The sequence below is a fragment of the Dermacentor albipictus genome, chromosome 1 (assembly GCF_038994185.2).
Source record: "Dermacentor albipictus isolate Rhodes 1998 colony chromosome 1, USDA_Dalb.pri_finalv2, whole genome shotgun sequence".
Lineage (NCBI taxonomy): Eukaryota > Metazoa > Arthropoda > Arachnida > Ixodida > Ixodidae > Dermacentor > Dermacentor albipictus.
The window spans coordinates 120630951-120645539 of NC_091821.1; the positions used below are offsets into that span (position 1 = coordinate 120630951).

Below are 14589 nucleotides of genomic sequence, written 5' to 3' on the forward strand. Positions count from 1 at the left end.
TCAAAAGAAAATACAAAAAATCTAAATTTAATGTTACGTCTACAAAGAAAGCATCTTATAGCACTTGGTGGAATACAGAATATACGCGAGACCACCGACGCCGAGAGGCAGCTTGGAATCAGCTTCTTTACAACCAGTCCACAAAAAATTGTTCTGATTACGAATTTCACGCCGCTGTATTTAAACGCACAGTCGCTCAAGCTACAGAAGATTATGATAGGAAACACTACAATTTCCTTTCTAAATCTAAAAACAACAAAGCGTTGTTTAGATATATGAGATATCGCAAAATTCTGCCAGCGCCAATTAATTTTGACTATACAAATCTGTTGTCCGATGAAATGAGAACATCTGTATAACTCATTGCTAAAGGCTTGGAGAGTAGATTAACGTCATCGATGTCCTATAATTTGCAAAAATGAGCCCCAACATCAGTGTTTAATGAACTTACATTGCCTGAGTTAGCTCAAGTGATTTGTGACTTACCCTTGTCAGTCCCTGGTCCTGCTAGAATTAGCGTTCACATGATAAAAATTTAATTCTTTCTATCTTTGGGCGACCTTTTAAACGTTATAAATTTTTCATTAAACAAAGCCTGGATATCTTACGATTGGAAAGTAGTTAAAGTAATCCCAATACCTAAAGAACAAGGAGTTGGTTATAACATAGAAAACTTTTAATATGGTTAAGCTAGTAGAGAGGGTATTACATGGCAGAATTACTATCTGGATGACGGATACTTTAATATTAAGTCCAAATCAAATAGGCTGCAGAGGTGATTGCTCAGTATGGCTGGCCCATTGATTTAGAGAGCCGCATCCAACTTGCTAGGAAAAGGAGACAATATTCTGCTTTAGTGACATTACATATAGATAAAGCATATGCCAGCGTTGAACATTCAATTTTACTGGATATTCTGCAGATTCGTAATTTCCCAAATTACATTTTCGTGTGGTAGGCAGAATTTTCGTGGTCAAGAGAATTTTATTGCTTGAAGGACGGCGGTTCCTCGTCTAAATTCAGACTCGTGGTGTTCCCCAAGGAGCAGTGCTCTCTCCAATATTATTTAATATATTAATGAGCTCCATCCCCACTTGTCAGGACGTGAAAGTTTATGTGTATGCAGACGTCATTACATTCTTCGCAGGTGGCCGTGACATTTACGCTCTATACCAGAAATTACAAAGATACATGAGTATGCTTAAGGTATGGCTTCAGACAATCTACATGTCATTAAATGTAAGAAAAGTCGCAATCTTAGTGTTCCCACTCAAAGATACGGTTTCAATTTCTATATCTCATAAAGAAGAACCCATTGCGCAGGTTGAGGCTCTAAAATATTTAGGAATAATCTATGACAGACAACTCAACTGGAGTCCAAACATCGAAAGTGTACCGTTTAAGGCACAACGTGCTTTAGGTACACTGTGCAGAATGAGTAACAAACAATATGGACTATTTAGGAATTCTCGGCCAATGATTTACAAAATTTATATGCGCCCAATATTCAAAGTCGGGTTTGTATTGTTATTAGGCGGCCCTGCTTATAAAACAAACCTTCTGGTCCTTTTGGAGCGCCAAGCTTTGCACCTGTGTCTGGCGATATTTGTGGCTATTAATGTTATCTATCAAGAAGCGCGCCTTCCAACATTGCCCTGCAGATTTCGCATCTTAACAATTCAAGCATTTCTGAAATTTTACAGCTTGCCGCTTAGGCGATCTGAATACGCCTTTATTAATGATCCAACTTCCTTCTTTCTTGCTCATTGGACTCGTTCTCACACTCCACAGATTGTATTTGTACAAAAACAATTAGATAGCATGAATGTGAACATTCGAGAGGTAATTACATCAACTGAATCAAATCAGAATATTAAGCTATAATTTGATGACATTTTCCCCCGAAACTCTATGTTTCAATCAGTCACGTTCTTAAATAACCTGTTGCAAAATTACCTGGCACACGAACAAACAAATACATGTAAGCTATAGGTATTTCAGTGAACAATGAAAAGTCGGGCGTAGGCATTTTTTCGCTTTCGTTTGGCTGGTCATTCTCTTTGAGCCTGCCAGATTTCACTCCCGTTTTTGAAGCAGAACTTTCCGAAACGATTTTAGCATGTCGAAGACTCCCTTTGAACGCAATAAATGCGGTTATCATAACAGATCCCGTTTCTGTCTCGCTTACAGCTTCATCCAATTAGTTTCTCCACAGTTGAATTTTATAGATCTATTATGGGTACGAGGTCACTGTCGATTACATTTAAATGAAATGGCAGACTCATTAGCATGAGTATCCCTGAGTAGACCTATTATGCTGGTTCTTCCAGTAGTGGCGCACATAACATAACAGTAATAACTATGGACATAATTTCAGCACATAAAATTTCCATGGAAAATTTAGTGATGTCCACCAAGACAATCAGAAGTAGGGGTCAGCACTATATCAGAAACCTATATTTATACAGTACTGCTCTGACGTTATCGTCTCTGTGTGCATACTGCCCAGAAACAGAATCCCTAGATCACTATATATATATATTTTTTTTTATTTCGCCGATACAAAGTGCTCAGAAAAAGACTTCTAGCAATTCCGCTTGCGAAATTGGGGTTACTCTTATCATCCGAAATAATACCATCCTTCGGTGCGTCAGTTAGAAATTTCAGCCACAAGGGCGTGTTTGATGCCGTTTGCGGTTATGCGGTTACAGGCAATCAACTAAACGAATAACTTTTTGAGTGTTGTTTTGTTATTTGTGTGTTCTTGTATGTTCTTTTTCTTGTTTTAATCGAATATGTAACACTGCAAAAGATGAAGTAAATGTTTCAGCACACAATTCTTGGCCATTTCCCCAGTGTGGGAATGAGCCATAGTAAACGGCCATGATCATCATCATCATTATGCTAACGCTTTCTTTTGTTGTTGGTGCTGCTTACATCCTTCAATATGAGCGCCTAGATTCGCCTAGCAATATTTCCCCTATTCATGCTTTCACTGGAAACTTCACATAGTCGTTTGTCTTTCTGTTCTTCTTTAGAGTTAGTGTTGCAAAAAAACGTTAACTAACCTCTTCAAATCTGGAAAAGAGTTCTTGAAAGTATTTTATTTACTCTTGCTTTCGTTTTCTTTGCTGTATTTTGTCTTTTGTGATTTTTTGTTGTAAGCTGTTTTTTAACGAGATCAGCATTCTTAGCCTATTTCACCCCTTTGTATCTATCTATCTATCTATCTATCTATCTATCTATCTATCTATCTATCTATCTATCTATCTATCTATCTATCTATCTATCTATCTATCTATCTCTAATGGGTGGGCATGGGATGGCAGCAATAGCGCAGTCTTTGCTGAGACCGTTCTTCTTTTGCATCCAGATTCTTCCACTAATCGGGCTGTTTCGTGTCCGTGCCTGGAACCCTTTCGATGGAGCCTGTACTACGCCCTTCCTTGCTGAAAACTCGGCCTTTGCATCATGCGGCGATTTGCTATTCTCTTCGTCTGCGCATGCCGGAAACGTCAGCGGAATCATCGCACCGGATCTTTTCACCAAACCAATGGCATCAACGCATGCGTCACCCTGTGGTGCGCATATAAATAGGCCAACAATAACGACCCTCGTCAGTGGGCATGGGATGGCAGCAATGGCGCAGTCTTTGCTGAGACCGTTCTTCTTTTACATCCAGGTTGGTAACTCGACTTCCCTTTACTGTAAGCTCTCTAGCAATCGCGCTTTGCTGCTCGTCCCATGCCTGGACATTTTGTGGTGTTTATTTGCCGACTGTGTACATGTTACGAAGTTGCTTGTGATGTCCGGAGACATTGAGCTTAACCCTGGGCCTAATCCCAGTTGTAGCACTAACCTGGTTCTCGAGGCCATCAACTCTCTTGCTACTAAAATGGATGCGCGTCACGCTGAGCTAATCTCAACTCTTAATGAAGTGAAAGCCAACCAAGAATTACTTGAGGAGAGTATTACAAGCATGAATGCCAGATTAGCGTACGTAGAGCAAAAGGTCGCTGCACTTGAAACTCGGCAAGAACCTGCTCATATCCGAGGCATTATTACCAAAGCCATGAAAAGTGAGAATGCATTGGTGCAATCTCGTCTGGACGATTTCGAGGACAGGTCAAGAAGAGATAACTTGATTTTCTATTGTATAACCGATGGTGCCTCTGAAACTTGGGCGGAAACGGAAAAAAAAGTTCGTGCACTCCTTGTACAGTTTTTCGTGTTGCAATTACCCGAAGAAGGAATTGAGCGTGCGCATCGCTTAGATTCCTTTATAAATAACAAATGTCAACCAGTGGCAGTGAAATTGGCATCTTTGAAAACAAAGGGAAACATATTAACACAAAAGAACAAAGTGAAAGGATCCGGGGTATTCATTCAAGAAGACTTCTGTCGTGCAACTAGAATGACCAGGAATAAGTTAATTGCATTTGGGAAGTCTTCCGGCCAATTGTATCATCTCAGGTACAACAAATTGTTCATCAACAAAACGTGCTACGCGTATTGCTCTCAAACCGATACCGTTTATGAACTCCAGCAGAACAGTATTGCTACTGCCAGCGGTAATGTAGGCAGCAGCGGAATAAATGTCCCTGCGAATCCCCCGTCACCCGCTTCGAGTTAGCATCGCGCGGCCGTACAGAATAAGCATGACAACGATTACTCTGTGCTGTTCACTAACATCCGCTCCATTATGAATAAGCACGATGATCTGTCTGCGCTGATCGACACGTGCGATGCAGATATTGTTGTTTTAGTCGAGACCTGGCTTTCAGATAAAATTGAAAATTCGAAGCTTTTCGCGTGCAGTAAGGCTTACAATATTTATAGAAATGACAGAATAGGACGATGTGGCGGTGGAACCTTGATCGCTGTTTCGTCTGATATCACCTCTTTTGATATACACGTGCCTTCGCAAATTGAGTTCTTGAGCTGTTGTATTCACATAAATAACAAAGACGTGATATTTGCCGCTTGCTATCGACCACTCGATAGTACATCCACATTTTGCAACTCTCTTAACCAAATAGTTGTTAAATATCCAGCAGCACCAATATTCTTGCTCGGTGATTTCAATTTCCCTGGCATTGACTGGGCTGTTGACTTCCCATCAGTGACTTTATCCTCATCCCAATGTTCAACCTTTCTTGATATATGTTCGACATTTGGCCTCACCCAGTTTGTTAAAGAGCCTACCCGTGTCACTGCAGTTTCTGCCACCATCATTGACCTCGTCTTCACCACATCCCCTGATTCAATTTCATCACTATCAATTCTACCTGGTTTAAGCGATCATTGCGTAATTCATTTTGCAATTCCCTTACGCTCACCACTGCGTCTAAAACACCGTAAGAAAATTCGTGGCTACAGTCGAGCAGATTTTTCCTCGATCGATAACGAATTACAAAGTTTTGCCGATTTCTTTTTCCCTCAGTTCTGGGAAAGAACTATTGCAGAAAACTGGCTTCTTTTCAAGAACAAGGTTCAAACGCTAACTGAAAAATATGTTCCGACTCGCCTATATTATGATCATGCAGTAGGGCTCCTTGGTTTAACCTAAGTTTAAAACAGCTTCTTAACAAGAAAAAAACGCATTTTTCAACGCTTCAAGCTATCTGGGGAAACGAAAGCAAAAGCTGGCTACGTAGGTATCGCATCTGCATATAAAATGGCCATTCGCTCAGCCAAGAATTACTTTTTTTCTGAAACACTACCTCATCTGCTAAAAAATAATCCTAAGTTTTGGAACATTATTAATGTACGCAAACCCACAGAAATCGTTCTGAAAACTGACGATGGATTTCCTGTCTCCCGTGAGCTTTGCTCAACGGTTTTTAACAACACATTCTCGCTATTTTTTTCTAACGCCCTAATACTTCACCGTCCGCACGTGCCTTTACGTACCCTGAGACGGAGCCGATTTGGCTCGATTTAGATGGCATATACAATTCGATTATGAAAGCTAAACTTTCTTCATCCGCAGGTGTTGATACCATAAATTACAAATTCGTTAAGAGTACTCTAGCGTATTCCTCTGCTTTCTTGTCATATATTTTTACGCAGTCTTTGCAGAGTTCAACACTTCCGGACGACTGGAGGACGGCGAAGGTGATTCCAGTCAACAAATCCAGTGATACACATAACCCCTTAAACTACCGGCCGATCTCCTTAACTTCTATTCCATGCAAATTATTAGAGCACGTAATCTACTGCAACCTGATTAGCTTTCTCGAGTCTAATAATTTTTTTGCGTCACAACAGCATGGTTTTCGCAAAAGTTATCCTTGTGAGACTCAATTATTAACCTTTGCTAATTATTCGTCTTCCGCATTAGATCGAGCTTCAGTTATTGACTGCATCTTCCTTGACTTCGCGAAAGCTTTCGATACCGTCTCACATCGGCTACTATTACTGAAACTTAGCACACTCCATCTTGGTTGGAACCTGTTTAGGTGAATTGAATGTTTCTTGCATAATAGAACACAGTACGTTTCTGTTAATGATCATGACTCTAAATCATGCAATGTAACATCCGGTGTTCCTCAGGGGTCAGTCCTAGGGCCTCTTCTTTTTCTAATTTATATTAATGACCTGCCTGATTCTGTTACTTCTAACATAGGCTCTTTGCAGACGACTGCGTTCTGTACCGCGTAATTTCTGATGAGTCTGACTTCTCCGTTCTTCAATCTGACTTAAATAAAATTTCTTCTTGGTGTGATGCATGGCTTATGAAACTAAACATTAACAAATGTAAAGCAATGAGGGTGTCTCGAAAGATTAACCAGTCCATTTCTCAGGGCTATGATCTTAACGGTTGCCCTCTTCAGTTCGTCGACAGCTGCAAGTATCTAGGCGTCCATATCACTAATAATCTGTCATGGCAGAAGCATATCCACCATTTTATTAGCAAAGCTAACAGTTCTCTTCGTTTTCTTAGGCGGAATTTCCGCCTCGCTCCCATTCCACTGAAACTACTACTATATAAAACACTCGTGCGTTCTAAATTCGAGTACGCTTCATCGATATGGGACCCGTAGACTAGCTTGTTAACACAGTCCATAGAATCGGTTCAGAACCACTCAGTTAGGTTTATCCTCTCTAACTACTATCGCTTAGCCAGCGTTTCTCGCATGAAGCAAATACTCGAACTACCTCTCCTTTCTACTAGACGTCGAATTTCCCGCTTGTGCCTGTTTCACAAAATATACTACACTAATAATGAGCTAAAAATGACACTTTTTTCGTCACCGAGCCATTTGTCATTCCGTATTTATCATCAAATGAAGGTTGGGGTGCCTCAGTGTAAAAGCAATGTATACCTCGAAGCCTTCACCCCGAAAACAAGTCAAGACTGGAATCGCCTTCCCGCATCCATCGTCACTATCACAGACCATGATGTGTTCAAGTCGGCTATCTGTGACCATGTGCTGCCTCATTAGCCATATACTTTTCTTTTTCTATTGCCACTCCTCTCTGTAATGCCTGTACGGCCTTGAGAGTAAATAAATGAAATGAAATCTATCTATCTATCTATCTATCTATCTATCTATCTATCTATCTATCTATCTATCTATCTATCTATCTATCTATCTATCTATCTATCTATCTATCTATCTATCTATCTATCTATCTAACCTCCTTACGCCGCTATTCAACCGAAAAAAAAATTAGTGCCCTTCCACTCTGTGAAGAAGGATAACCTGCGAAGCTGTATTGGAATGACTGTCTTGTCAATTATAATGATTTATATGGTTATGGGTATATTGATTGAGCAAAGGAACATGCAGGTAACTTCGTGGTTGTTATCGTCTTTATTTTGTCTCATTCGTTATCACAGTGACCATAGCTTTGTGGCCAATGTCGCACACCACGATCGGTTGAACAGAAATGCTAGACATGTTCTTCCCAACTGTTAAGTCTATACACGACAGGTGACGCGTGGTTGGCACATTGACGTCCGTGTAGCGCTCAATTCGAAACTGTTCCAGCAAGAAGGATACAATCCACTTGCCGTCGGGGCGCGCTAGGTCGACGTTAAAGTCGACGATTGGTGGCTGCACTGTTGCGCTTTATTGTACTTTCGATCCTGCAATGGGAGTGAAGGAGCGCCACCATCCCACGTTTTATATATGGCCATGATGGTCATACGTCATAACATGGTCGATAAGAGGCCACCATTCAGAGCGACCGCCGCGACTGATAACAGCACGCGGAAACAGTTCAACTATATATATATATATATATATATATATATATATATATATATATATATATATATATATATATATATACAAACACGCACACACACACACACACACACACACACACATATATATATATATATATATATATATATATATATATATATATATATATATATATATATATATATATATATATATATATATAGCCTTTATACATGGCCCTTGCCCATGGACACATTTTTCATCAGAACCTAGCCATATACAGCTTGGCTGTGAAAATTCTTCGGAGCTTCACGTCGTCATCAAGCCTCCATAACCATGTTATCGTCATTCACCCGTAATCTTGCCGCCCTTGTCATGCCATCGTCGTTATTACGTCGCCGTCATGCAGTCAGTCATTCTTTCTCATACCGTCATCGTGACGCCATCGTGGTCGTTCCATCATCGGAATTCCAAAGTTCACCATCCGGCTCTCGTCATGGCATCGCCGTTAGGCCATCACCGTCATACAGCCGTTACCACCTCCTTGTCAGGCCATCGTCGTCATTCCACCTTCATCGTTCTGCCGACGTCATTTCTTCTGCGTCAATTAGTCGAGATCACGCCCCTGTTATCATTGCATCATTGCCACGCATTCATTGTCATACCACTGTCGGTCGTCACGGTGTCATCGCCATACCATCGTCATCATTTCAGAATCGTAATACGATTGTCGTCATGCCGTCCTCTTCATACCAGGCCCGTCGTTCTATCGACATCATTCCTTATTTGCAATTCCATCTTAATTATGCTGTCGTCAATAAACGACGATTTTGCCACATCGTCAATGCGTTCTAGCCATACAGTCGTCGTCGTGCATTCTTTGCAATACCATCGAGGTCGTTCCATCGTCGCCATTCCAGCTTCGTCATCCCATTCTCGTCATACCGTTGTCGTCACGTCGTCGCGGTCAGGTCAGCGTTGTCATACAGTTGTCGCTAAGACATCGTCGCCATGCTGTCGTCGTTATGACATCGGCGTCATTTCAGAATGATCATCCCATTGTCGTCATACGGTCTTCGTCGTTCCATCGACGCCATCCGGCTTCGTCATTCCATTATCATCACTGCGCCGTCGTCATACAGTCGTCGTCATGCCGTCATGGTCGTGGTCGACCCATAGCAATCCCACAACAAAGTGGGCTTATTCCGGAACAAGTGTATATGGCATATAGCTGAAGCAAGGGAAGTCTCAGAATGACCATTAAAGATTGTAAATAACGGCGTCTTTAGCAACACATACTGTGTGCCACTTCACTGCTTGATTGCTAATCGCATTAACGTCGACAGTGATCGTGAGATGGGTTCTGCAGGAGATTAATTTTTTTCACCTTCTATATTATGTGAATTAGTACTTGCAATAATTACTGTGCGCCCACTGCGACATCACCCATAGGCTACAGTATGTGAAAACAACCAAATAAATACTTCATTTTCATAGAATATGGAATGATTCTTTTTTTTTTAGTAGTTGGACTTGTAGTCCACAACGAACACGAGGCTAAAGGAAACGCTAGAGTAGATGGTTTCTTAGCAATTTTGACCACTTTGCGTTCGTTAACATAGTTTCAATGTGTAGTGCACGACCATCTTTTCACTGGCCACTGCGCCAGAGAATGGATGCTCGAACTCGTATAAGCATCAGAACGCGATAGGCTCTAAGCCACCACCAGGGCGAGAATCAGAACGATGAGGGCGCAATATGGAAGTAAAAGCTGTCAGCAGAGAATTCAGGTGACGGGGAACGGTGTCCCCAGATGATGTTTATTTACACCTGCTAAAAATACATTTTTTTTTATTTCTTCATTCTCTTCAACTCTGACGACAGGTTCAAGCCTCAGAAGCTCTCACACACAAAACGGCGCTGCGTAGCTTTCACCGCAAGCCTTTTCTCTTGCTACTGAAATGGAAAGAATTCACATATTCACCTTCACAGAGCCAAGAGAGAAAAAAAAAACTCCTAACTGCCCTCACATGCATTTCTTTAATTAAGTCTTTCTCTGGTAAAAACACCTTCCCATGCTGGCAACAACTCTTGCAACTAAAGTAGGCTACTAAAAGGTGGCAGTTCACATGTTCCCCATCCAGTGTGGGTTATGTTGTTGACTCAAAATAACATAAGGAATGAAGTGCCTTCAACTTACCTACTTTCGCTCCCACATCCATGGACGTCACCCTTATGTGACTCCTACCGTTCTCATATCAAAAGTCATTTAGGAGACTGAATTCGCTTTTAAAGTGTCTGATTGAACGCTCCTTATCGCGACAACCCTACGGCACGAAATAGAAGCTGGCAACGTACCTAAACGGGAACGTACTCATTTGTGGTATCCTCCTTTCAATACAAGCAGCTTCGCACCGCCGAGGCCGTAACCTCCACCAAGGCCTAGACCGGCGCCTCCGAGGTCAGCGCCACTGAGCAAGACGCCTCCTCCGTGTCCTCCGGCGAGGACTCCGCCATAGCCGTGTCCTCCGGCGACGCCTCCAAGACCGGAGTGGGCCACAATGGCGCCTCCACCGTCGACCTTAGACACGTGGTGCACCGTGTTGACGAGGAATGATGGTCCGGCTACGGCCTTGGTGACACCTTGGCCGCCGCCGTTCAGGAGAACCACGCTGCTGCCGACTCCTACTCCGGCACCGCCTCCCAGGTCTGCGCCACCGAGAGCTAGACCGCCACCAAGGCCTCCCAGGCCGCCTCCGTATCCTCCGTATCCTCCGGCCAGGACGCCACAAAAGGCACTGCCTACCAGTGCGCTCATTACAACGGCGTACACCTGTGCGCGTGCGCGTCACGTAGTCCATGAGTCAGTGCGTGCTGCAGTAGGCCAGGGCAGCTGCCTATGAGCTGCTATGGCTAAGACAGGCTCCATTCCTCTCCCCCGTGCCTACTAGCACTAAGTTAAGCACAGCTGCTGCTGCTTTGGTGACAAAAAGTTTCTTTGGCTGCCGACAGTTGTCAGCAGGGCTCCTCAATTTAGCCAAATCCAGTAATTTCACTGCACCGCTTCTCAATCTCTTGAGACCATATTTTAGAAGGCAGCCGACGTATTCATTATTCAATAAGTAAGGTACAGGCAAATGTTTTCGCTATGAAGGCATATTTGTCTTCGTCGTATAATTAATTCGTGCATCAAAGGGGAAATGCCAGTTTCTAGACTTCAAAACTTTGCAATGCTCAGTCAACCTGCATTTTAGGAGTGATACTAGTAGTCAGCTTCGCATTTGGTTTGATTACGCAGATTTGGTTACTACACGGAGCATATTTTATTTATTATGGCGTGATAATTTATGAGTCAGTCATGTGATAACTTTGATTCGACTGGTTGTGCCGCGCTGTGCTACATAGTAACCGACTGTTAAAATAATCACATACACGATACCAATTTTATATTTATGGTTTGGTACGTGACTTGATACAAAAGATCTGAATTTAAGTTCGAAGGAGTAGTACCCTGAAGAAGAAGCAAGAGGCGCTATAGTCACAAGGTGACCATTCCTTTTCGATACAGTTTGCTTACTATTGTCTCGTAGTACCACAGGCGCCTAAATTCAGGCGACTGTAGTAACATACAAAGATATCATATAGTGAGCCTCTGGCTGATCGGCTCCATTTTATGTGTTTCGGATAATTATTCCTCAGAACTGGAATTATCGTGGAGACATCACTCGGGAAATATTAACGAAGAACGGGACGCTACCTCTCGTACTCGTATAGCAGATGTACAAACTATATCTTGCGATCTGGCATGAAAAAAACTTCGAACAATGCACTTTTCGTCATCATTTGGTACTAGCCCCATTTAAGGTTTACGCAGGCAGTTCATCGCGAACTATCACTCGCACATGCCGATTCAGTGCTTAAAAAGGACACCACCTGGAATGCTATGTACAAGGGTTCCCTTACGATCACCTAAGTTGAACAGGATTAGTCGGTAAACAGGAGACCACCTGGATATGCCGAATGCAGACGGATCCTGTATTGCTGCAAAAATGTTTACAGTCACAAAGAGACTTGCAGTCCCAGTGTCCGCGGAAATAGATATCTTCCCTTAAGCGAAGCTACTTTAGTACATTTTACCTGTAATCTATACTGATATGATTCATACACTAATCCAGTGCAAATCATGAACTTAATTCAGTACTTATTTGTAGGCAAGAGAGGAGAAGCACGTGAGGAATGCGCACTTCCACTCTCGGCATCCAATTTTCGTGTACTTGAAGACGTTATAAAACATCATTGCAGAGGCATGGACATTCAGCTAAATGTGACAGCACAACATCCCCAATAAGGGGACCGTATCACCGGGAAGAGCAGTACATGATGCCTTACCAGAGTGTTCATGGTGAGTGGTTGGTTGATGATGCCACAAGCAAGCTTTGGAAGCTTTTGTCTGCCAAATGGCAACTAGCGCTCTTATATACTTGCGCCCCCATGTCTTCTCACTACGTCACCACTCAAGGCGCGACGCACAGGTTGGCCCAGCTCCTCCGCTATCGCGTCCTTTCCGACAGGCCCGTCTTCCTCGACATCGCTAAGCGCAGCCTCCCCCCTACCCCCTGCTGTGACCCTCCGAAGCTTCCTTACGGTACACCGCACGCTCACGCACACGAAACACGACACACAAGCACACCTTATCAAAACCTAATATTCTAGTCAACCGATGCCTCGGTCCTTTCTTGAAAAACGTGTAACGGCAAAAGCCGAAAGCCTCGGTACGGTGCCTGCGTTTCAATATCGAAAGCCTGCAAGTACCGTGCCCTGGATCGGAAACAACATTCACCTTTTTCACGCTTGTAGCCGCAATGGGCGGTACTCCTCTCCTAGAGTAGCTTTTACTTTTTTTTTCTCGAGTCACATGCTCTCTAGCGTGGTGTGTGGGTCGTGCGAACAAACACCGCTATCGAGCGCGAGCATCTCTATCGCGGCGTCCGCCCCGGTCCGGGCAAATGAAAACTGAGCCCGCGGCGGCAGCGCCCCCTTACCGGCCGCTCTAGAGCATGTGAGTTCCAATGTTTAGGAGTGCGATGAATCCGCGTCCGCGATTGCGTGGTCGATGTGTATTCTCATGGCGATGTCGTGGGTGCGACACGAGGAAGAATGCCGCGGACAGCCGCGGCAGAGTTCTCCGGTTCCGGCGGCCCACATCGCTCAGTTGGGCGGGCGGCTCGGGTGGAGGGACCTGCGTCATTTCGTGGTGACCGCGAGCGCCACAGTTCAATTCAGCCCAGCGGTTCTCCCACCCCGCAGATATTCATGTCTAGCGCCGTTATCGGGCACCCTCGCCGGAATCTCTGATGAGATTCGAGGGGAAAAAAATAAGAACCTCCCCCTTCCTCTCTTTGCTGGTGAAGAAACCGACCGCACGGCGGAAGCGCCTATACTTCCCGCCACGAATTTATTAAGAAAGAAGCTTTTTTTGGGCCCGCTAAGCCGCGGAAAGTCCTCTTATACCCTCATGGTGCCGACGACGTTGTATTGTTGGTCAAACTGCTGGTCGCGCTCTCTTTCATTTTGGGCTATTCTGGCCTTGCGCTCACGTATCCTGCGTGTGCTGTTCCTCCTTTTTGGCTTATGTTATCGTCGCACGCCCCGTGTAGAATAACTGCTTCGGGTCATCGGCATGACCTCAAGGGCTGCTGCCAAATTTTACTTCTCCCACGCTGTGCGCCGCAGGCCGATCCCAGCCATCACCCGCATCCGCAATATGACCTTCCACCAGCATGTATCTTCAAGAACACTGCATAATAATAGACCCGTCTATTTTTTAAGGATATATACTCGAGAACACAAAACAATGTTATCGTACAGATGCTTTCTGGGAAGCTATGGGTGAACTTAGTCCTCTTCAGGACACATCTCAAATTTTCCCAATGTGACGTGGTTTTTGGCACCCTTGTCTTCTGTTTGCCCGGATTCTCGATAGTACATTGACGTGTGGCTGTTTATGCTTAAGCGGAACTAAATGACCACAAGACTCTATTAAAAGAACTGAAGGAGATCACGAAGCTCCCTTGTCACCAGTGGTTTTTTTCTTTAGCGAATACTGCAGGTCAGAAGGCCCAAGTAGAATGGGCAAGAATTAAACATGCCCAAGACGCTCAACATTTCGGAGTTCTCAAAAAGGAAAAGCATAGAACACAGAGCACTTCTGTCAAAAACAATGTTTTCTACCTTATACAAAGCAGTTAGGGAAACAACAGTCAGGTAACATTCCACAGGTCTGAGGTAATGTTCTGGCAAACTCTTCCATTCCGTAATTGTATGGGGATAGCAATAATACTTGAACAGGTTTGTCCTACAAACAAATATGTGGTTATGAAAGAGAATATGACTG

The 14589-nt window shown here is 43.5% G+C and overlaps 1 protein-coding gene across 2 annotated transcripts in view; it reads left to right on the forward strand.

Moving 5' to 3' along the window:
* Positions 1-3606: 3606 nt before the first annotated feature.
* LOC135904849 (uncharacterized) overlaps positions 3607-14589 on the forward strand; it is a 54661-nt gene continuing 43678 nt past the window's right edge. Inside the window, exon 1 of one of the 2 annotated variants that reach the window (XR_010565235.1) lies at positions 3607-3682. Coding sequence is in view for 1 of the 2 variants with exons in the window: in XM_070525279.1 (XP_070381380.1) it covers positions 10757-10902 (146 nt within the window). In the remaining variant the exon portion in view is untranslated. Of the gene's footprint in view, positions 3683-10581; positions 10903-14589 lie in introns of those variants that run through there. The other variant, XM_070525279.1, reaches the window with a different exon arrangement.